We start from the raw sequence: 23,319 nt of genomic DNA, 5'->3' as shown, positions 1-23,319 counted from the left end.
ATGGGACCTTAGGTGACATGCTTCATGTCTCAGCACTGGTTTCTTCTTCTGGTCAATGAGGAAGATAGTGGAGAATCTTTGTAGAGATTTCTGAGCAGTAAAAACAGGGCTTAGCAGGAAGCCAGGCAAGAATCAGTGGTCAGGAAACAGTAGTTATAATTACTGTAGTCGAAGAGTGTTCTATGTTGATTGCTGAGGAGTTTCATTGGGGGAGCATCTAAAATAATGCTTATACCTGGACTCTACCCAGGATCAATTAGGTTGGAATCTCTTGGGGTGAAACCCGGGTACCAATGGGGCTTTTTAAATCAATGTTCCTCAGGCAATCGTGGTGTTCTGGGAGGGCTGAGAATCTTGGGCTCTGGCTGATGACAGCTCCTTGTAGTGAATGCTTTTGATGTTCTGGAGATGCATGATCCCATTTAACCCCCTGTACGGTCAGGCCACTCAAGATGGCTGTTCTCTTGTGCCTTGTCCATCCCCTGCTCCACCGATGTCTGCTTCACCTACACCTGCTCACGGAACTGACCTTCCTACCTACTTGCCCCTGCTAATGGTTATTCTTATCAAAGAGGCAGGGAGGGGCTTGCTCCTTGCTGGTTTCCATGGTAACTGATGAGCCAACCTGACAAAATTCCCCTTATAACTGGCAATCTCCCCTTCTCCCCGGGAGCAAACACTGCTGCATCGTCCTGCCCACCCACCGCTGCACACAGGGACGTCACTCCAGGACCTTGCTTTAGAAGTGTAAGCTCCCCCATCCATTCAGCCATGGACGTCTCTGTTGCTGACTTGGGGCTCTTTCCTCGATCTTAAAACTGGGCAAGTACAGGTCTTTTAGATCTATGGGATACAGTCCAACACCCCCACAGCAACTTTAGGGTAACCAGAAGTATGGCTCCATTTTACAGCTGAGGAAACTGAGGCTTAGAGAGATTAAATAACTGCAAGAGAGAGGTGGGACTTAGACTTGGGGCTCAGCAGTCCAACTCCAGAGCCCCATTCTTAATTACCATGCCACCGTTCAGTGTCACGAATAGAGCCCCCAGTGAGGCTCTTCAGTGCAAACTAAGATCCAGCACGTGGGGTCCGCCAGTGGTCTGGGGCTCTCTCCATACCTTTAGCCTCCCGACCTCCTGCTCCCCGTGTTTGGAACTTCCCAGCAGCCCCACGTCAGATAACAAACTGCGGTTATTCAGAAGTCCCCTGCTATTTCCCCTGATTTTTATTAAATGCAGCTTGTGGCTCCGACTCAAGAATGCGCAAGCTGATTTAGATTATGTTGTGCACTGAGTTTATTAAGATAAAAAATATTTCCTGAGATAGTGAGTCAGAAATATTTATGGTGAAGTGTGCTGAAAGTGAATGCAGGTTGATAGCATGAACAGAATGTCCTCTCAGAGTCAAATGCGATGACCTAACTGTGTTTGGCAGCTTTCCTTTATGTTTAGCTAAGCATTTTATTTCATGTCGGGAACCTCCTCCCTCTTCTGAAAAGCCTCGGTCCTGAAGGGGGCTAGGATTTGGCAAGTGCCTCCTTGATACTGAGACCTGGGCCCTGAGCCTCCTTGTGACTGGCTCCCTGGCTGGACTGTCATAGCAAAGGACTGTTGAACTCTTATATCTGGGTTGCTCTCACCTGTCAAAGGACAATTTAATTCTCGGCCCCACCTCCCTCCCTGAGGTGAATGGGTGGGCACTTTGAAAATGAAGTCATAAATGTGAGGAGGGATTTGTGGACGTGACGTCTTGTCAGGTGGGTAAGTAATAAATGGGGTGCCTCCAAAGCTCATTTGCCCGAAATACACTTGAGCTTCCATTGACTGAATCAACCCGCCCTTATTAAATGCCCACGAAGTTCACCGTAACACATGGAGTGCTCGGAGGAATACGAAAAGGAAAAAGGGAGGAAATAGAGTCTCCGTTCCCAGAGAGCTTATAGACGAACTTCTTTTTTCTCACGGTTCACTTTTTAAGTTGACTAAGCGTCAAGATGAAAGCTGCCTGTGACGTATTTAAAACGCTCATTCTGGGTGATGACTTCCGGTTACGTCATTAATCCTCAGGGTGATTTAGCCTTTCTCCTGGGTATTGTCTTGTGCTGGATGGACGCCTAAGAAGGACAAGAATATTCCGTAGTCCTGGTTAAGGTCGATAAGAGACAATGAAAGACTAAATTCTGAGGTTATTGGGAAAGGGTGCCCTGGCTAATAGGATGGTCACTTGTGTCCCAAGATCTGGGGTTGGGTCCTGGCCCTGCCACTTTCTAGCTACATGACTTTGGGCAGTTATTTAACCTCTCTGTGCTTCATTTTCTTATTTTTGGGAAAAAGGCGAGGGGTAATAATAGTGTCCACCTCGTAAGATTGTGTTCAAGATTTTAAAAGTTGGAGTTCCTGCTGGGGCACAGTGGGTTAAGGATCCCACTTGTCTCTGTGGCATTGCCTGTTTGATCCCAGCCTGGCACAGTGGGTTAAGGATCCAGTGTTATTGAAGCTGTGGTGTAGGTCACAGATGCAGCTCAGATTTGATCCCTTGCCCAGGAACTTCTCTATGCCATGGGTGCGGCCAAAAAACAGGAAAAAAAGAAAGAAAAAGATTAAATACATTGATGTGTACAGATGTGTACAAAGTGCTTAGGACGGTGCCTGGCACCTTGTAAATGCTCAGAAACGTGTTAATACTGATCATCACTTGCTAAGGGAAAAAAGAAAAAACAGAGACACTGAAGGACACCTGGCATTTCATTTTCTTACCCTGTAAAAAATAGTAAATCATTTTTTATTCAGAGTCCCAAACTTTTGCCCAGATCTACCAAAAATTACTTACGATTGTCCCTAAATAATCCAAAACTACTTATTCAGAAAGAGAATAGACCCTACAAGCTTCGCTTATGGTATTCGGGGTCTGCACTAAACCATTTTGTTCTAAGGACCTCACTTTGGTCTAAGACCTAGCAGGATGGCAGAGGGCAGCTGTGGAGAATGGTGGAAAATGCACCCAACTTGGAGACCATGTTTTGGCTTTACGTTACATTGGCTGGGACAGGTCTTTAAGTGCTCTGAACTTTGGTTTACCCATCCTAACTATGCAAAAGCAAAGGTTGGTAAAAATTCTGGCGCTTTAGCATGAGTCAAGACAGTGATACCAAACTGTACTAAACTGTATTCGAAGTTATTGTATTCTCCAGCACCATGCACTTGTAGTTAAAAAACAAACAAACCAAAGTTGTGAATCACTGTATTATATAACTGTAACTTACCTAATATTGCTCCTTTGTAGTAACGTGGCTTTTTTGTCAAAGTTGACCATATTTAGGTGGTTCTGTTTCTGGACTCTCCATTCTCTTTCGTGGATCTGTTTGTCTATTCTTTCACCAGTACCACACTGTCTTGATTACTGTAACGTTATAGCAAATCTTGGGGTTGGGTAGTGTCAGTCCCCCAACTTCGTTCTTCTCCTTCAATATTATGTTGGCTATTTTGGGTCTTTTGCCTTTCACGTAAATGTTAGAATCAATTTGTCAGTATCCACAAAGTAACTTGCTGGTATTTTTGATTGAGATTGCACCAAATCAACATTTAAGTCTCACTTCTAATTACCGTATTATCTTGGATGGCTTTCTTATCATCCCTGTGTCTTAGGTTTCTCATGTGTAAAATGAGGATAATAATAATGGTTTGTAACAATACCTGCCCCGGTAATAAGTACCCTTTAGGTGTTAGCTATTATCATCATTATTATTATGTCATTATCATTGTCATTGTCACCATCCTCATCATTGCCAATACCACTATTGGGAAACACAGTTCATTCAGAGGCACAGAGTTAGAAGTGGAGTGAGCAAGATGGGAATTTTTTCTGTCTCAAGCCAGATTATTCCCCACCACCCACTCAGCAGTCATCTATCTCAATATTTGTGGTCTACAGAAGAAGGAAAAGAAGGATGAGAAAGCTTTCATAGCTGGGGGAAAAAATATTGTTAAAAAACAAAATTCGGGAGTTCCCATCATGGCACAGTGGTTAATGAATCCCACCAGGATCCATGAGGTCGCGGGTTTGATCCCTGGCCTTGCTCAGTGGGTTGGGGATCTGGCATTGCCATGAGCTGTGGCGTGGGTCGCAGACACGGCTTGGATCCCAAGTTGCTGTGGCTCTGGCGTAGGCTGGTGGCTGTAGCTCCAATTGGACCCCTAGCCTGGGAACTTCTATATGCCGCAGGAGTGGCTCAAGAAAATGCAAAAGACAAAAAAAAAAAAAAAAAAAAAAAAAAATCCAGTGAGTAAATTGGAAAAATCTTATTGGTTTTATTCAACAATTTATGAATTGGGCAGCATCACTGTTAGTATATGGAAGGGCGCTCCAAAGAGCTGAACTGAATGAAAGACTTTTACAGGCAGAAAGGGGCAGGAAAAGGGAGTTCCCAGCAGGGAATAGATAATTTATGACAAGGTCACTTTCCTTTAGGGGACAGAAGGGGGTCTGTCAATCTACTTTACTAGTGCTGACCAGGAAATTCCGGATTGACTGGTTTAAGAGTCCACTTCTGGGAGAAGCTGCATATGTATTGAGTTAGGTATTAAGTCTCAGTGTGGTGACTTGGACTTAGCGCAAGTGACTCCACTTTGGGTCTATTTTCTCTTTTTTTAACAGTATGAATAGCCAGATTTAAATGTAGAAGCCAAATTGCTTTGTCTGGCATTCAAATTCAGTCAGTACTTGCTGTCTGCTGTCCACTGAAAGAAAAAAAAAAAAAAAGCATAACCTAAAAGTTGAGAGTTATGTTTTTTTAGACTTACTGAAGACTTAAGCCTGGGATACAGCCTCTTAGATAGACAGCTCCAAAAAGGTATGGGGCAAGCCAGTATATATGGATGTTTTACCAAAAACAGACAAATAAATAAATAAATAAATATGAACAAAACAAACAACCCCCCCCAAAAAAAAAGATAGTCAAAAGATCCCTGCTAATTAAAGAAAAACCAGACATCTCAAGTTAATGAATATAGCACTTTTCCATGTATGGGAAGATGCAAACATCTAGGCTTAATTAAATTATTTTTCTGATAGCTACCTTAACTATCTAGGGCCATTATTCTTTTTTCTCCATCCATAATCTCCTTAGGGTGCACTGTGGGGGGATGGGGGGAGGAGTGGGGCTACAGTGGCTGATGACTTGATGGCTGCAACATCATTTGTTTACTGATATGGCGGGTGACTTTCTTTGCCAACACTGCCATGCATTGCTTCTGTGGCTGTATGGAAACACACAATTCCAGGAGGTGCAGCCCCCACAAGCCCATGTAATAGATGGTGACTCCAACATCCAGGGAGGTAAAGTGATTACGTGACACATGCAGCTGGTGGCAGAACTGGTATCAAGTCCACTTTGCAGATTTCCTCTGCACTGGGCTGCTTTCCTGGGATGGATGTCCTCTGAAAAAATGACTAGTCCAGAACCTCCATGGTCACATCAAGTGCTGGTGTAGAGCAGAGCATGGGTCCCCTGGCGTGGCCCAAGAAGCTACCTCACGAGGATCCAGCTAGTTCTGAGAAGAAAATGGATCATGGCCAAGGGCTTGTTAAAAACAAGACTGATAGCAATGATTCAGACATGCGTTTTTATTTTATTCTAGTCACAAAATGCTTTCATGTTGTTTAGGCCAAACATTGTTCTAATGCTTCCAGTCTTTGTCAAACAAAGGACCAGACCGTTTGCTTGTTTTCCTTACTAAGTGAGCAGCTACAGATGGCGAATAAATTGAACTTTATTCTTTATCAGTAAAAAGTTAGAACTACATTCCCCATGTTTATAGCAAAGCTCCTTTGTTCAGTGAACACAAAGACTTGTTTACATTTCCTTTGTTCTCCCTGGAAACGTAGTCCTTCTACACTGATTTCAAGATGCTCGGAAATGCTTGTTTTTGTTTTTAGATAGATATTATATAGAGCTGCGTGGACACATTACCACTCCCGTCTGCAGTGTGTTAGTTACATGATCTTGGGCACGTGGCCTTCCCATCTCCTGTTCTTTAAAGTCAGGGCTGGACTTGGCCCAGGAAACCAATCAGTTGGAGGGATAGTTATCCCCTACTTTTAGGCAGAAGTTATTTGTGAGAAAAAGAAAAGAAAAAAATAGCTAATACACTAACAGGCACTTGCACATGCTGCTTGCTCTGTGCCAGACCCTATTCAAAGCACTTTCCATGTATACATTAATCTAATCCTTATGATAGCCCTGTGAGGAAGATACGATTATTTTGTACTAATTTCACAGATAATGAAACTGAGACACACAGAGGTTAAATAGTCGCCTAAGGTCACACAGCTGAGAAGCAGCAGAACCAGGCTGTGAATTCAGGCATTCTAGCTCCAGAGTGTGTGAGTGTTGATTTCATAAAGCGGATCAGCCCATATCAGTTGTTTTCAACAAATCTGAGTACACCTTCAGAGAATAGTTGAAATCGGTTACAGAACTCTTTGTCTCTTTGCTAATTTATGTTTGTAGCAGAAAAAAATTGAAGCACTGTGTGTCTGTAGTATCCTGCAGAGTAACTGGGGCTTGGAGGCCAAAGAAATAGTTTAATGTTCCAGCTTCCCTTTTTATATTTGATGCTGTGAGGGCCTGGCCAAAAAGCTTGCTGGCATTTCAGCAGCAACTACTTATGGGGAAAAACCAAAGAAATAAAGTGGAGTTGACTTTGGTTTTCTTGACCAAAACTCAACAGTCACATTAAACACTGAGGTGAGGGACCGGAAGTTGTTGTTCTGGCCTCTGAGGAGTGTGGTTGATGTTGGCTGGTTTTGATATTTAAAGAAGGTGGGGGAGTTCCTGTCGTGGCTCAGTGGTTAACGAATCCGACTAGGAACCATGAGGTTGCGGGTTCCATCCCTGGCCTCGCTCAGTGGGTTGAGGATCCAGCGTGGCCATGAGCTGTGGTGTAGGTTGCAGACGCAGCTCAGATCCCGCATTGCTATGGCTCTGGCGTAGGCCGGTGGCTACAGCTCCGATTGGACCCCTAGCCTGGGAACCTCCATGTGCCATGGGAGCAGCCCTAAAAAAGGCAATAAATAAATAAATAAAATTTTAAAAAAATAAAAAGAAGAAGGTGGGAATCTGGAAAGGGGGAGCCAGGCTGGAGCACCTCTTGCCACTGTGGAGAACCCCTCCAATTCAAGGCTGGACCCATGTTCTTGGAAAGACAGGAAATAGGATGTAGCCTCAAGGAGAAGGGCCTGCCAGGGACAGCAGGTCAGGTGAGGTACCTGGCTTCTGGAGGGAAACCAGCACACCAGCTAGAAAGCATGGCTGAGGCTGAGACCCATTAGCCAGACAATCCTGGCTGGAGTTAGAGGAAGATCACAGCCCTGAGGGTGTGTGGATATATGTAAACTCCAGCACTTCTTGGAGTTCCCTTTGTGGCTCAGTGGGTTAAGAACACAACTTGTATCCATGAGGATGTGAGTTCGATCCTTGACCTTGCTCAGCAGCTTAAGGATCTGGCGTTGCTCTGAGCTGCGGTGTGGGTCACAGACATGGCCACAGACATGGCTCAGATCTGGGATTGCTATGGCTGGGGCGTAGGCTCCAGCTGCAGCTCTGATTTGACCCCTGACCCAGGAACTTCCACATGCCCGGGGTTCGGCCCTAAAACAACAACAACAAAAGTAAACTCCAGCTCTTCTTTAAGGAAGAAATTTGAATTTTATCCCCATTCCTCAGTAGGGCTCAAGCTACCAAAGCCATATGATGCAATGGAAAGAACAATTTTGGAGCCAGAGAGATCTGGATCCGACCTTTGCTGTGTGGCCTTGGATAAGTCACGTGACCTCTCTGATCCTAGGTCTCCTCATTGTTGAGCTGAGATAACAATTCCTTCCTTGCAGGGTTATTGGGCAGGTAAATACTAAAGTAAATGCCTGGCATATGGCAGGACTAGAATCTCTCTAGTCTTATTACTATACTAACCAACTGGCTAAGCTGACTTAGGTGTTTGGAGGAGCCTGAGGACTCAAAGCTGTCAGTGCTGGAAGTTTGGGGCCCAATGTACAACTTACTGTGTGACCACAGGGCAGGTCAGAGAACCTCTGAGACGTATCATCTGCAACTGAGCATCATGACAATTCTTCTTTTCCTCTTTGACAGGTTTGTTAGAGGGTAACAGTGCACAGACTAAACAGCATTCCACAGAAGATATTCTTATAAAATAGTAGAACATTGGGCTTCTCGTTGTGATGCAGCGGGTTAGTGTCTATGAGGATGCTGGTTCCATCCCTGGCCTCGCTCAGTGGGTTAAGAGCCAGCGTTGCCATGAGCTGCATGTAGATCACAGATGTGGCTCTGATCCAGTGTTGCTGTGGCTGTGGTATAGAATGCAGCTACAGCTCCGATTCGACCCCTAGCCCAGGAACTTCCACATGCTGCTAGTGCAGCTTTAAAAGGAAAAAAAATTCATAATAATTTTTTGATTAAAAAATAAAATAGTTGAACACCGATTCCCATTTTTGCGTGCTTGCTTTTTCTCATACACTAGCTTCAATGCTTCCCATGTCTTGCCTGATTAAACTTTCATCCTGTCGCAGTTTCTCCAGGTAGCATCCTGTTTATTATTTCTGTTTCTCAGTTGGTGAAACTGAGGTACAGAAGTTAAGTAACGTGCCCAGAGTCACAGAGGATAGTGGTGTCAGATGCTGGATTCAAACCCAGTCAATCAACTTCCAGAACCTGCCCAATGGAGTGTTAATCACTATGCTTAGACTGGCATTGCTGGGTGATAGATGTTTCCGTGTTTCCTTTCTGCAGAGGGTGCATAGCTGTCCATTCTCTGGGTGTGGGATGATACTGGAAAGCCATTGTAACAGCTCCATAAAACCACCCATTAATTAGTCTCTCTTCTCTCTGGACACCCCTCACACATCTCAGGAACACATGTGTATCTATGAGCAAACGCATTCATGGATTGAGTATGGGGATTATAGAAACATGTCCAAAGATGGTGCAGATCAAAATACCAAGGAAACAGGCCTTCACACAATCATATATGGGCTCCTGATTCTGTTGTGAAAGCAATTAACATTGGCTGAAGTGAGATGAAAGTGTCACAGTAAGGGATGGTCGTTCTTCATCAGTTTTCTACTCTACACATGATAAATGCCACGTGCACGTGGTACTCCATCCTGTGGGGCTGCCCAGACTCTGACACCATCTCTCCCCATTTTTTTTTTTTTTGGTGGAAAATGACAGCAAATGATGAATCATATATTTTTGGCATTTGTGAAAGCATTTTACAGTCATCTGGGTGGGGAAATGAGCCAGCTAGATATCTCAAAAAGAAGTTATTTGTCAATGAAGTTTCTTAAATGCAGCACATTTGCTCTGCTCTGCCAGTGCTCTCCACACACTTAGGCACATATGGCTGTTTCACTTAGATTTAAAAATTCAGGGAGTTCCTGTCACAGCGGAAACCAACCTGACTGGCATCCATGAGGATGCAGGTTTGATCCCTGGCCTTGCTCAGTGGGTTAAGGATCTGGCATTGCCAGGAGCTGTGGTGTAGGTTGCAGATGTGGCTTGGATCTGGCGTTGCTGTGACTGTGGCGTAGGCCAGTGGCTACAGCTCTGATTCGACCCCTGACCTGGGAACTTCCATATGCCGCAGGTGCTGCCCTAAAAAGACAAAAAAAAAATTCAGTTCCTTAGTCACTCCAGCCATATTTCACATGCTCAGTAGCTCAGCCTGTGAGTAGCGGTTGCCAGTGAGATGATGCAAATTATAGAATATTTCCATCATTATGGAAAGTTCTCTTGGACAATACTGCCGGACAGTGATGACCAAGACATATAGATGCCTGCCCTTACAGTCTTGCAGTGAAGACAGCAACCTAACAAGCCAGCCTAGGTTGCAGTGGGGAAGGACAGAAGGCAACAGGAGATGGTGGGGGATGGACCCAAGGGTGATTGGTCAGGGAAAATTAAATCAAAGAAAACTCCATATAGGTGAATAACAGACCAATTTAAAAAATATGTTGACCTTCATTTCAAAAAATAAATCAAGGAGTTCCCATTGTAGCTCAACAGGTTAAGAACTCGAAACATAGTGTCCTTGGGGATGCGGGTTTGATCCCTGGCCCTGCTCAGTGGGCTGAGGATCCAGCATTGCCACAAGCTGTGGGGTAAGTCGAAGATGTGGCTTGGATCCCGCATTGCTGTGGCTGTGGCGTAGGCTAGCAGCGGCAGCTCTGAGTCAACCCCTCACCTAGGAACTTCCATATGCTGCAGGTGCAGCCCTAAAAAGAAAAAAAAAATTAAATCGATGATTTTCTCTGCAACTGGGTTCCACAACTAATATCAGTATGCTATTTAAAATATAGTATTGAAGAATACGTATAAATAAAATGTACTCAATAGTAAATGTTTGATATGGTAAATCTCAAAATAAGCTAAATACAAAATGTGTATGTAGTCTGATTCCATTCATGCGAATTCTCGGTCAGGCAAAATCCATCTCTGATGATAGGAATCAGTTGTCGTTGCCTGGCATGGGGGTGGGGGAGTAGGTGGGGACAGGGTTGACTTCTCAGGATCTTGGGGGTACTTTCTGGGATATTGATGATGTTCTGTGGTCCTCTTGTTCTGTATCTTAAAAGGGGCATTGGTTACACGGGTACATGGATTTGTCAATACTTGGGGAGCTGTGTAACTAAGATCGCTGCGTTTCACAGAATGCAAATTATATCTCAATTAAAAATTGAAGCATAGAATTAGATATTGTCACATGTGGCAATATTCATTACAGAAAAATTTTCATTTCCTCATCACTTTCGCTGACAGAAACCTGGCCTCCATAACCCTTATTATGTCATTACTGGCAGGAAGATTTCCCAATCTTGGGTCATATGGATATAAATATATTGCTCCTACTTTTCCAGTTTTTCATGCTTTCTCTCTTATCGGAAGTTCACAGGGGGGCAGGATATTTGTCAGAATGTTAAGAATGGTGTTATTTGGGGGTAAAAAATTTGAAGTGAATTTTATTTCTTTTTCTTCGCTGCATTGTTTGAGTTTGTAACAAGGAGCATAGATATGTTTTTTATACTCTGAAACACAAAGGCTCATTTTGTCTTGGTCTAGAAAGTATATTTATCCATGAGTAGTATATAGTCATTTGAAAACATAGGATTTTATTCCATGGTTAGTAACGAATTTCCTTCCAAGCATCAGACCCTGTGGGGGACTGTTTAGTAGCCACAGAGTCTCAGCAAATGGGTAATTTCATGACTCATCCTTCTCTGCCATCCTGCTCCTGTTCAGTGTCTCTGTGGTCTAGGGCACATGGAGTGAATTCAGGGTTTTGGGAGATGCTCTCCAGCTGTCCGCCCCTCTCACCTGCCTCCTTCCCCCTGTGCTCACAGATTCTTTCCTGACCCTTGACGAACCGATGAATAATATCACCACGTCCCTGGGGCAGACGGCAGAACTGCATTGCAAAGTCTCTGGGAATCCGCCTCCCACCATCCGCTGGTTCAAAAATGATGCACCTGTGGTCCAGGAGCCTCGGAGGATCTCCTTTCGGGCAACCAACTATGGATCTCGGCTCCGGATTAGAAACCTGGACACCACGGACACCGGCTACTTCCAGTGTGTGGCGACAAACGGCAAGAAAGTGGTTTCCACCACTGGAGTCTTGTTTGTCAAGTTCGGTAAGCAGCTTCCTACTGGGGATGGCTTTTGGCCCTGAGCTGCCCTGGGGGTGAGAGGGAGGGAATGAGCCTGTACTGGGTGAACACTGAAGCTGGTACAACTGTACCCATTTTATGTCGATTTTTTTTTTTTTTTGCCTTTTCTAGGGCCGCTCCTGCGGCATATGGAGCTTCCCGGCTAGGGGTCTAATTGAGCTGTGGCCACCGGTCTACACCAGAGCCATAGTAACGACAGATCCGAGCCGCATCTGCGACCTACACCACAACTCACAGCAACGCTGGATCCTTAACCCACTGAGCAAGGCCAGGGGTCAACCTGCATCCTCATGGATGCCAGTCAGATTCGTTAACCACTGAGCCACGACGGGAACTCCCAACTGTACCCATTTTAGAAACAAGTAAACCGTGGCCCAGCACTTAAATCCCATGTTCAGATCCCAGCAGAGCAGGGTCCATCCTTCTGATCGCAGCCCCAATTCTAAATCACACAGCCCCAGAGAATTCTTCTCAGCAAGGATGTTCCTTGTCTGGAAAAGTGGGAAGGTTTCTGGCACACTCGCCATCCCCTTTTCCGCCCAGCTGCCATCAAAGACCCCTTCCTGCTGTGGCAATAGGTATCCTCGTGTTGGCTCAGCCTCCCACTGAAACTCCCAGCATCTCATGAGCCTGCCTGTTTTATAGACTCTTTTTTTTTTTTTTTTTTTTTACTCCTCATCTTAGCATTTACCAGGCTCTGAACTATGGGATGTAGACCCAGTCTCACGGGTATGTTTTTTTCATAGAGGTGGTTGGGGGAGCTAGAGCAAAATAGTAAATTCCAGACAAATAAATATCCCCTGGGGGTGGTTGAGAACTTTAGTCAGTACTGGTTTAACTGTACCGATGCTCACCCACCAATAACCCAGACTGACCATTTCTTTTGTTTCTCTTTCATTTCCTCAGGTCCCCCTCCCACCGCAAGTCCAGGATCCTCGTAAGTACTTACGTGTCCTTTCTGGTCCTCTTTAAAGTGTTTCTCCAGCAGTTTCTAGGGCAAAGGCAGTGCTGTCCTCTGCTGGGGTCAAAACCCTCCGTTTCCAGGTTTCATTCCATTTTCGCCCTGCCCTCATTCCATTTTGCTTTTTCTTTGATAGGAAGATTCACAGGAGAATCACAGTGTTGGCAGTGATCTCAAGCGTAGTAATGTTGATTCTGAACAATCAAAGCAAAGATCTTCTTACATGTACTGGAAATTAAGCTAACATGTAGTTACAATCGAATGGTAAAATCAAGCAAAACATCAAAACAGTGCTGGCTTAAGAACATATACTCTAGCCTTTGCTTAAAAGGGTCTGTTCTACATTTCTGCAAGAATGTCTGATGCTATAGTTATTGAACAGGTCAACTGTTATGTGATCACTTTATTTTTAGTCCCTTTGAAGGACTCAGAGGCAGTTCTGACTCATCTAGAAGAAAGCCCTGTGTCTGGATTGAGAGCTGCATGGAAGTTGGATTCATCTTGAGTCCCTTATTAATAGAATCTCAAGATCCAGTTTCTTTAACTGGCACTATTGTTGATGCATTTATCCTTTTTTTTCTGGCTAAGAGAATCCCTTCTTTCATTCTAGGAGCATTCACTTGGGGCATTTTTCTTTATGTATATTTTTAGTGGGGGGAAAAGACCCATTTATTAAAACCCTTGCTCTGAGGGGGTTCCCTGGTGGCCTAGTGGGTTTAGGACCAGGGAACCATTGTGGCTTGGGTTGCTGTCGTGGTGCGGGTTCAATCCCTGGCCTGAGAACCTCTGAATGGGGCAGGTGAAGCCAAAAACAAAACAAAAACAAAAACCAGAAAACAAACCTTGCTCTGCAAGTAAATAGATTCCATGTTTTGTAGATTTCTGAAGTAAAACACCCTGGACTCTGCCTCAAAATGCCTGACCTAGACTAAATCAATGGCAAATACAACAGCCACTTAATTTGCTCTAATCCCCTCTGTGCCTCTTAATTACAGTGTGGTATATTTTAATATATTTGTGTGTGCCTGGAGGCCCAGTGGCCCACAATCCCATTAATAAAACAGGTAATGGGTAAAAATAAACATTGGCTTTCAGCCACGCTGTTCTGCTGTTTCAGCCAGTTAAAGGCAACCGTTAAAGAGTCTTTAAAATCAGCCAAGTGCTAATTGCATTCTACTCGCCCAGGTAGAAAATGTTGATTGATCTTAAAACAGGTCAAAAGTGTGGTCACTCTGCTTTGCATTTCTTGAAGTTAACCTATTTTTTTTAAATGAACTCACTATTGGTTGGTATGTGGAAATCTTTTGAGGTCTTCTTTAAACAAAGATGAAAAGTTTTGTTACTGGCTGTAAAAATACTTCCCACTCTGGTACCTTATTTGTTCCTGTTAAGCTGAGTTTCAAATGTGTCTGATAATCTGTATCCTAGGTTGATTAATGCAGTTCATTAATCTGCCTTTGCTGTGAAGCACTGGGCCGTTGACTTTCTGTCTACTGTCTTTGCATTGGAGTTCCTTTTTTAATTATCAAAATTATTTTTAAATCCTTATGTCCTTCTTTGAGTTTTTATTCTTTCTTCACTGCTACCTCTCTGATGAACTCAGTCTTTTATGGTTTTTAATTTCACACAAATAGTATCCCAGTTTGGGGAGCTCCTCTCTATGAAGGGGGTATTGAAGTTCCTTAAAGATGCTCAAGACAGTTAAAAGTATTCTTTGATGTCCAGCACCTCTGTTTTACATTCACTCTTCAATTAGATTACCCATCACATTAGTCAGCAGTCGTGTGAAATGTGCAGTTGCCATGTTTGCTTGGAGGGAGTTGCAATAAACACGATCAAAGTTGGAAATCCCGCAAGGGCCTTCTGCAGTTTAATCTTCGTTCTCATTTTGGCCTTGCTGGTTGACATTTTGTTATCTTTTCTTCTTGCTCTTTTACAAGCTGATGGTGTATCCTGCTTTTTTATCCTTTCTCAGCTGCTACCGCTTACCCTATCTCCAAGAGTTCCTCTCTTCCTAAGACTAACTCCCCACTGGAATGCTAGTTCCCTTCCCTGTCCTCATGCCCCCAACAAGCAGCCAAAGCTCCCTACAAGGGAACAGGCAAACCTAACACAATGATAGTGGTGGGGAATAGCACCGCCTTGAGGAGAGCTCTGAAAGCCTTTGGTCAAACTGCACAGTCCTTTCCCAAGGCAGGAGTTAAGTGCAGTTCTAAGATGTTCTGTTCGCTTGAAGGTGGCCCAGCAACCACCCTCATGTCATGGAAATCAAGTGCAAGTCCATGACACCCCCTGACGTTTGGACCAGAGAACTGTATTAGGTATATGAAACCTGGTGAGAGCTGAGTGCCCTTTGAAGCCCTGGACTGGGATGGGCTTGTAGGGCCCTTGGGGCTATGGCCCAGAAAGGCAAGCATGTGAGGCACTTGCCATTCCTTGTAGGGACTGTGTCAGGTCTTCACATGAAGCTTACAGAATGGCATTTTAGGATGTCATAGCAGCAAGTTTGAGATGTTGGCTTGGTTTCTATTCATAGCTTCAGGCTTGCTTTCTTCTTGTCATTGCCGGGTCCTGACCACCTCTATAGTGATTGGGCCTGGGGTGTGAGTGCAAGTGGAGGCCCACATACCACACGTCTACATATTTAAATGTTGTAAATCAAGCTATGAGACTCTTTGATGAAATATGTCCTGTGCCCCCACGTTGACACATATATACCTTCATAATGACAAAATTTAAAAATACATGCAAAATTATGGTTTTTATGTGATGAAGCCAGCAGCCCTCAAGACTGACTACTTTAATCCCTCTTCTTCATGTCAGGATGTTATGTGCATGGGCCAGAGATATTACATATAATTCATAGATTGTTATGTAGTAGTTCCATTAGCAGTTTTTTTGTTGCCTTTATCTTGGCAGAATGAATACCGATGTTCCTGTACACAAGATTTTCACGTGGCATGTATTCCTTGGACATTCTTTGGCTATGGTTGCATCACCCCATTTTCTGCTTTGATAGTCCCGTGGCATTCTGTGTGTGTGTGTGTGTGTGTGTCTGAATTTCCTCTCTCCATATGGACACCCGTAATATTATGTTGATACCCATCCCCAGTGACTCTTTTTTAACTTGATTGCCTCTGTGATCAAGGCACCCTGTTTCCAAAAAGATCACATTCTAAAGTTTCGGGATTAGGACGTCAACATATGAATTTGGGGGTGGGGTGCACAATTCAACCCAGAACACTTAAGATTATACAATTTTTCTCAGCTTGTAGCACTCTTGCAAATATTACTCTAATGTGTGAGAACTTTCAGAAGCACTGATTGGAATATAAAGAAAAATAGGAAATGGATCCTAGGGATTCCAGATCATACTGGGAACGATAGTTTGGATTCCGAAATATAAAATGATCCTAGGTTATACTGGGAATGATAGTTTATTGTACAAGAACCTGTTCCATTCAAACTGGGAAGAAGAATTTGATGAGTTGATTCATGTTTTACTGAGGTGCTTTTGCCACTGCCATCCTTCCTGCGTTCCAAGCAGCGTCCCTCACTCCCACTGGCAGTGACGTAACACACAAACCTTCACAGGATGTAGTTGCCATTGTCTACTGTTGTAAGGACATAGGGTAAGAGATGTAGAGAAATGAGCACGTGGTGTTAGTCACGGGAGTGAATGTTTTAAGGTTTGGGTAACTGTGGTAGCACTGAGAGCCAGATCCCAAGAGGCAGAGAGAATCCATGTGTACTCTTCACTCATTTCATTTATTTTCTGAGTGCTTTTTGTGTGTAGGCCCAGGGCAGGGGCCTTTTTCTTTTTCTCTTTTTTAATAACACTTTTACTGAGATATAGTTCACACACCATAAAATTCACCACTTTAAAGTGTAAAATTCAGGAGTTCCCATCACAGCTCAGGGGTTAATGAACCCGACTAGTATCCATGAGGACATAGGTTTGATCCCTGGCCTTGCACAGTGGGTTAAGGATCTGTCTTTGCTGTGAGCTGTGGTGTAGGTCACAGATACAGATGGGATCCCACATTGCTATGGCTGTGGCGTAGGTCAGCGGCTATAGCTCTTATTCAACCCCTAAGCCTGGAACTTCCATGTGCTGTGGGTCCAGCCCTAAAAAAGATAAAATAAAATGAAATGAAAATGAAATGAAATGAAGTGTAAAACTCAGTGTTTCTGGTATGTCACAGTGTTGTATAACCTTCATTACTATCTTATTTTAGAATGTTTCATTGTCTCATAAAGAAACTCATCCCAGTGCCTGATAACCTCTAATCTACTTTCTGTCTTTGAATTTTCCAGTTTTAGATATTTCACAGATGTAGAATCATACAATATGTGTCCTTTTCTGTCTGGCTTCTTTCACTTAGCAGAATGGTCTTGGGGATTATCCGCATCATAGCATGTTTCAGGACTTCATCTTTTTATGGCTGTATAATACTCCATCATATCCCACATTTTGTTTATCCATTCATCTGTTGGTGGACTTTGGGCTTGCTGCAACTTTTTGCCTATTCTGAATAATGCTGCAGTGTTCATGTATAAGTTTTTGTGGGGATGTGTGTTTTCAGTTCTCTTGGGTATATACCTAGGAATGGAATTCCAGGGACATATGATAATTCTGTTTCACTTTTTTGAGGAGCTGAAAAACTGTTTTCCAAAGGGGCTGTCCCATTTTATACTCCCACAAGGAATGCATGAGGGTTCCACTTTCTCCATATCTTTTCCAACACTCATTTTCCTTCTATTTATTTTGAATTATTATAGCCATCCTAGTAGGTGTGAAGTTGTTTCTGGTGATTTTTTTGTTTGTTTTGATTTTGATTTGCATTTTCCTAATGCCTAATGATGTTGAACCTTTTTAATATGCTCATTAGCCATTTGTATGTCTTCTTTGGAGAAGAAATGTCAGTTCAAATTCTTTACCCATTTTTAAATTTTTTTGGTATTTTTATTCTTGAGTTATAAGAGATCTTCACATATTTTGTATACTGTACCCTTATCAGATATTTGATTTGCAAGTTTTTTCTCCCATTCTATGGGTATCTTTTCACTTTCTTAATGGTGTTCTTTGAAACAAAAACATTTTTAATTTTAATTAAGTCCAGTTCATTATAATTTTGTATTTGGTTGCTTGTGCTTTTGAAAAACCATTGCCTGATACAAGGTCGCAAAAATTTACTCCTATCTTTTCTTCTAAGACTCTGCTTTTGTAGGTTTAGTTCTTAGATTTAGAGTTAAATTTGGTCCATTTTAGTTAAACTTTATGTATGGTGTGAGGCAGGAATCCAGATTCATTCTTTTGCATATGGAAATTCAGTCTTCCTGGCACTATTTGTGGAAAAAGACTACTTCACCTGATTTTTCTTGGCACCCTGTTAGGAACCAGTTGACCATAAATGCATGTATTTATTTCTGGTCTCACAATTCTACTCCATTAATCACTGTCAGTATTCTTATGCCAGTTCCACACAGTCTTGATTACTGAAGGTTTGTAGTAAGTTTTGAAATCAGAAGCTGTTAGTCCTCTCTTTTGTTCAATGTTCTGCTGGAGAAACAGAGCCAGTAAAATTTTATATGCATACATATATAAAGAGATTTATTGCAGGGAATTAGCTTATATGATTGTGTGGGCTAGCTAGCCAAGTCTGAAATCCATAGGGTAGGCTGTCAGAAGGGGCAGGCCTGGAGTTCCCTTCATGGCTTAGTGGTTAAGGAACCTGACTAGGATCCATGAGGATGCAGGTTTGATCCCTGGCCTCACTCAGTGGGTTAAGGATCTGGTGTTGCCATGAGCTGTGGTGTAGGTCTCAGATGTGGCTTGGATCCCACCTTGCTGTGGCTGTGGTGTAGGCCAGCAGCTGTAGCTCCAATTCGACCCCTAGCCTGAAAACTTCCATATGGCACAGGTGCAGCCCTAAAAAACAAAAAGCCAAACAAACAAAAAAGAAGGGCAGGCTAGACACTCCTTACCAACCAGGTTCTCATGCTGCAGCCTAGAGGTAGAATTTCATCTTTGTCAAGAAACCTTGCTTCTGCACTAAAGGCCTTTCAGCTGATGGGCTGAGGTTTACTCATTTCTAGAGGATGATCTCTTACTGTTAGTCAGCTGACTGTAGATGTTAATCACATCTACAAAGTACCTTCACAGCCATACCGAGACTAGGTTTGATGGAATAACTGGGAACTGTACCTTGCCAAGCTGACACATAAAACTGACCATTGCATCCTCCAACATTGTTCTTTTTAAGGATCTCTATTCCCTATTTTGAGTCCTCTTGCATTTTCATATGAATTTTAGGGACAGCTTTAATTTCTGCCAAGAGCCCAGCTGAGTTTTTGATATGGATTGCATCGAAACTGTAGATCAATTTGGAGGATATTGCTATCTAAACAATATTAAATCTTGCAATACTTGAATATGAGGTAGTGTCTTTAATTTATTTCAGTAATGTTTTATAGATTTCACTGTACAAGTTTTACTTTTTTATGTTAAATTTATTCTTAAATATTTTAGTTTTCTTGCTATTGTATATGAAATTGTTTTCTCAGTTTTCAGATTGTTCATTGCTATTCTATAAAGATACAATTGATTTTTTGTATGTTAATTTTATATCTTATATATCTGCTAGACTCTTTTTTTGTTGTTGTTCTTTAGGACCACACACAGCACGTGGAAGTTCCCAGGCTAGGGGTCGAATTGGAGCTACAGCTGCTAGCCTACACCACAGCCACAGCAACATGGGATCTGAGCCGTGTCTACAACCTACACCACAGCTCTTGGTAAATGCCAGATCCCCCACCCACTGAACGAGATCAGGGATCAAACCCACATCCTCACAGATACTAGTCAGATTTGTTTCCACTGTGCCACAATGGGAACTCCTAAACTGATTTATTAATTCTAATAGTTTCTCTGTGTGTACATGTTGATTCCTTAGTATTTTCTATCCTAAGATCATGCCATCTACAAATTGAAAGTGCTTTACTTCTTTGTTTTCAATCTAGATGCTTTTATCTCTTGTCTGATTACTGTGGCTAGAGCCTCCTGTACAGTGTAACATAGAATTTGTGAAAACATTCTGTCTTTTTCTCGATCTTGAGGGGAAAACTTTCATGATGCTAGCAGGTGGGTTTTTGTAGATACTTTTTATCAGGATGAGAAAGTTCTATCCTTTTCCTATTTTGTTGAGTGGTTTTTTTTATGAAAAGGTGTTGGATTTTGTCAAATGCTTTTTCTGTATCTATTGAGATGATCACAATTTTTTTGGTCCTTTATTATATATAAAGTAGTAGTGTGGTATACTACATTGATTAATTTTTACTGTTAAACCAAACTTACATTCCTGCAATAATTTCCAGTGGGTCATAGTGTTTATGCATTGCTGGGTTCAGTTTGCTAGTATTTTTTGAGGCTTTTTTTTTTTTTTTTTTTTTTTTTTTGTCTTTTGAGGGTGGCACCCTCGGCATATGGAGATTCCCAGGCAGGGGTCTAATTGGAGCTGTTGCTGCCGGCCTACGCCACAGCCACAGAAATGCCAGATCCAAGCCTCGTCTGTGACCTACATCATAGCTCATGGAAACGCCGGATCCTTAACCCAATGAGCGAGCCAGGGATCGAAACTCACAACCTCATGGTTCCTAATCGGATTTGTTTCCGCTGAGCCATGACGGGAACTCCTTTTTGAGGATTTTTACATCTATATTTATAAAAGATATTGGTCTTTAGTTTTCTTTTCATATGATGTCTTTGTCTAATTCTGATGTCAGGATAATTCTGACCTTTTAGAATGAGCTAGAAAGTATTCCGTTCTAATTTTAAGAAGAGTTTGTGAAAATTCTTCTTCAAATATTTGGTAAAATTCACCAATAAGGCCCTTTGGGCCTGAAGTTTTCTTTGTAGGAAGTTTCAAAATTACTGATTTTCTTGTTATAGATCTATTCACGTTTTCTCTTTCTTTTGAGTCAACTTTAATGGTTTGCATCTTTTTATGAATTTGTCCATTTCATCTAGATTATCTAAGTTATCAGCATATAGTTGTTTATAGTTTCCCTTATGATTTTTAAAATTTCTGTAATATCAGTTGTGATGGAACATCATTCTTGATTTTAGTAATTTATATTTTCTTTTTTTTTTTTTTCCCTTGGTGAAACTAGCTAGTCTGGCTAAAAGTTTCCCAATTTTGTCTATCTTTTTGAAAAACCACCTTTTCCTGAAAATTGGGCATTTAAATAATGTCATGTGGCAGTCTAGAAATCAGATCACCTCCCTTCTGACATTGCTGTGTGTTGCTGTTTGTTTATTGACGTTTTTGGGATAATTCTGAATAGTCTATATTTCCCATCATGTGTGACTACTGACATTTCTGCTCAGTTAGCTTAGTGATTAGGTAATGATTGGACAGAGATTTCTTTAAACCAGTAAGTCTCCCACCCTTTGCCAAGGGGCTCCATGTGTGTCTTGGGACATCCCTTTAGCACTCCGGCAATTTATAATTCTGCCTTTGCTTTCATTTCCTGCTTGAGCAGGGCTTCGAAGTTAGCCAGAGGTGAGACTAGGGCTTCTCAGGTCTTTCCTGGGCACACACACAGCCCCTCACATGAGTGCATCCTTCCAAATTCCCAAGAGCATGTCTGACGTTTACAAAACCCCCTATCAACATCCCATTCCACAGATCCTCCCTCTGAGCTTTTAAGCTTTTTGGCCAGCCTCTTGCTTCCCCAATTAGTATTGTTACCTCGGGCAACTCTGAGTGTTTTGGTTTTGGTTTTTGTTTTTCCAATAAATGTCCTAGGGCTAGGGCTTTTCCCCCTGGGAAGCTCTGAGTCCAGTCAAATAAAGCCAAGCCCTGTGAGTGGGACTTTTCCAGAAGGCGGCTAGACAAGTCAAATCATGCCCATTCTCTAGAGATGCTGCTCCAACCCCCCTGCCTCCCCCAGTGATGGCTAGGCTGCTGGCTTTCACAGCTGCTGTTGCGGGGGAGCTGCTAGATTTCAAGGTTACCTCAGATCTCAGGAGAGGGAGAGGAGAGTAGAGCAAGTTAGAGTTCCACAGGACTCTGATCTTACCAGATTTCAGCGTCTTTTCCTTGAATAAATGCTCTTCAGAGTGTTGCAAGCCTTTGGCTAACCTCCAGCGTTCTGAAAATGTTGATTTTCACCGATTTTTTTTTTGCCAGTATTTCTGCTTTTATGGAGGAACAGATTTTTGGAGGCCCTTACTCTGTCATTCCATATTTCCCACCTCCACCAGGGCCCTCTTTTTCATGTCCAAAGACAATACAGGGTAAGTGCTGTCTGAGGAGGCCTTTGAGGCCCGAAGGTATTATTCTGTATGATGACAGCTTCCCTTTGTTGAATTTCTCCCCCCAAATAAGGCAACTGTTGAGATTTTTTTGAACATATATCACCTCTCTGCTCTAAAATGGCTCTCCAGGAGTTCCCATCGTGTCGCAGTGGTTAACGAATCCGACTAGGAACCATGAGGTTGCGGGTTCGGTCCTGCCTTGCTCAGTGGGTGACGATCCGGCGTTGCTGTGAGCTGTGGTGTAGGTCGCAGACGTGGCTCGGATCCGCGTTGCTGTGGCTCTGGCGTAGGCGGTGGCTACAGCTCCGATTGGACCCTAGCCTGGAACCTCCATATGCGCAGGAGCGCCAAAGAAATAGCAAAAAGACCAAAAAAAATAAAATAAAATAAAATAAAATAAAATAAAATAAAATAAATAAATAAATAAATAAATAAATAAATAAAAATAAAATGGCTCTCCAGCAAAGATGTTTTGATCCCTATATTATTTTTTTTAATTGAAGTATGGTTAATTTACAATGTTTCAGGTGTACAGCAAAGTGATTCAGTTACACGTGTGTGTGTGTGGTGTGTGTGTGTGTGTGTTTGTACATATATTTTTTCAGATTCTTTTCCATTATAAGTTATTACGAGATATTGAATATATCGTTCCCTGTGCTATACAGTAGGTCCATGTTGTTTACGTTTTATATGCATGGTAGTGTTTTTTTGTTAGTCCCAAACTCCTAATTTATCCCTCCCCACACCTTTCCCCTTTGGTAACCGTTAGTTTGTTTTCTATGTCTGTGAATCTATTTTGATTTTGTAAATAAGTTCATTTGTATCATTTTTTTAGATTCCACATAGAAGTGATATCATATGATATTTGTCTTTCTCTGCCTTACTTTTTTAGTATGATAATCTCTTGATCCACCTGTGTTGCTGCAGATAGCGTTAGTTCATTCTTTTTATGGCTGAGTAACCATCCGTTGCGTATATGTACCACACCTTCTTTATCCATTCCTCTGCTGATGGACATTTAGGTTGCTTCCATGTTTGGGCTGTTATGAATACTGGGTTCCCCGTATTATCGAAGAGGTTCATAAAGTTTAAACGGCTTTCATTTGACCAGTTCATATCTGACTTCTTCAGTTTTAATGTTTTGGGATCATTAAATTGATTAATTGACCCCCATGAGGCCTGGGAGCACCTATATTATATCACTCATGTTTGCCTGCAGCCTTCTTTCTCCTAGTATATCTCTTGAGCTTTCCAAAAGGCAGACAGACTCAATCCAACAAACCCTAAGCATCAGTGCAGT

General features: G+C 42.4%; 1 protein-coding gene across 7 annotated transcripts in view; it reads left to right on the top strand.

Annotated features, from left to right (window-relative positions):
* Positions 1 to 23,319, top strand: part of ROR1 (receptor tyrosine kinase like orphan receptor 1) — a 520,085-nt gene that overhangs the window by 366,483 nt on the left and 130,283 nt on the right. For all 7 annotated transcript variants that reach the window (XM_021097766.1, XM_021097765.1, XM_021097764.1 and 4 more), the window contains 2 exons: positions 11,413 to 11,700; positions 12,643 to 12,673. In XM_021097766.1, the coding sequence (XP_020953425.1) occupies positions 11,413 to 11,700; positions 12,643 to 12,673 (319 nt within the window). The remainder of the gene's footprint in view (positions 1 to 11,412; positions 11,701 to 12,642; positions 12,674 to 23,319) is intronic.

The sequence above is a fragment of the Sus scrofa genome, chromosome 6 (genome assembly GCF_000003025.6).
Source record: "Sus scrofa isolate TJ Tabasco breed Duroc chromosome 6, Sscrofa11.1, whole genome shotgun sequence".
Classification (NCBI taxonomy): Eukaryota; Metazoa; Chordata; class Mammalia; order Artiodactyla; family Suidae; genus Sus; species Sus scrofa.
The sequence above is the reverse complement of the archived record's forward strand: the minus strand, read 5'-3'. Positions and strand labels throughout refer to the sequence as shown.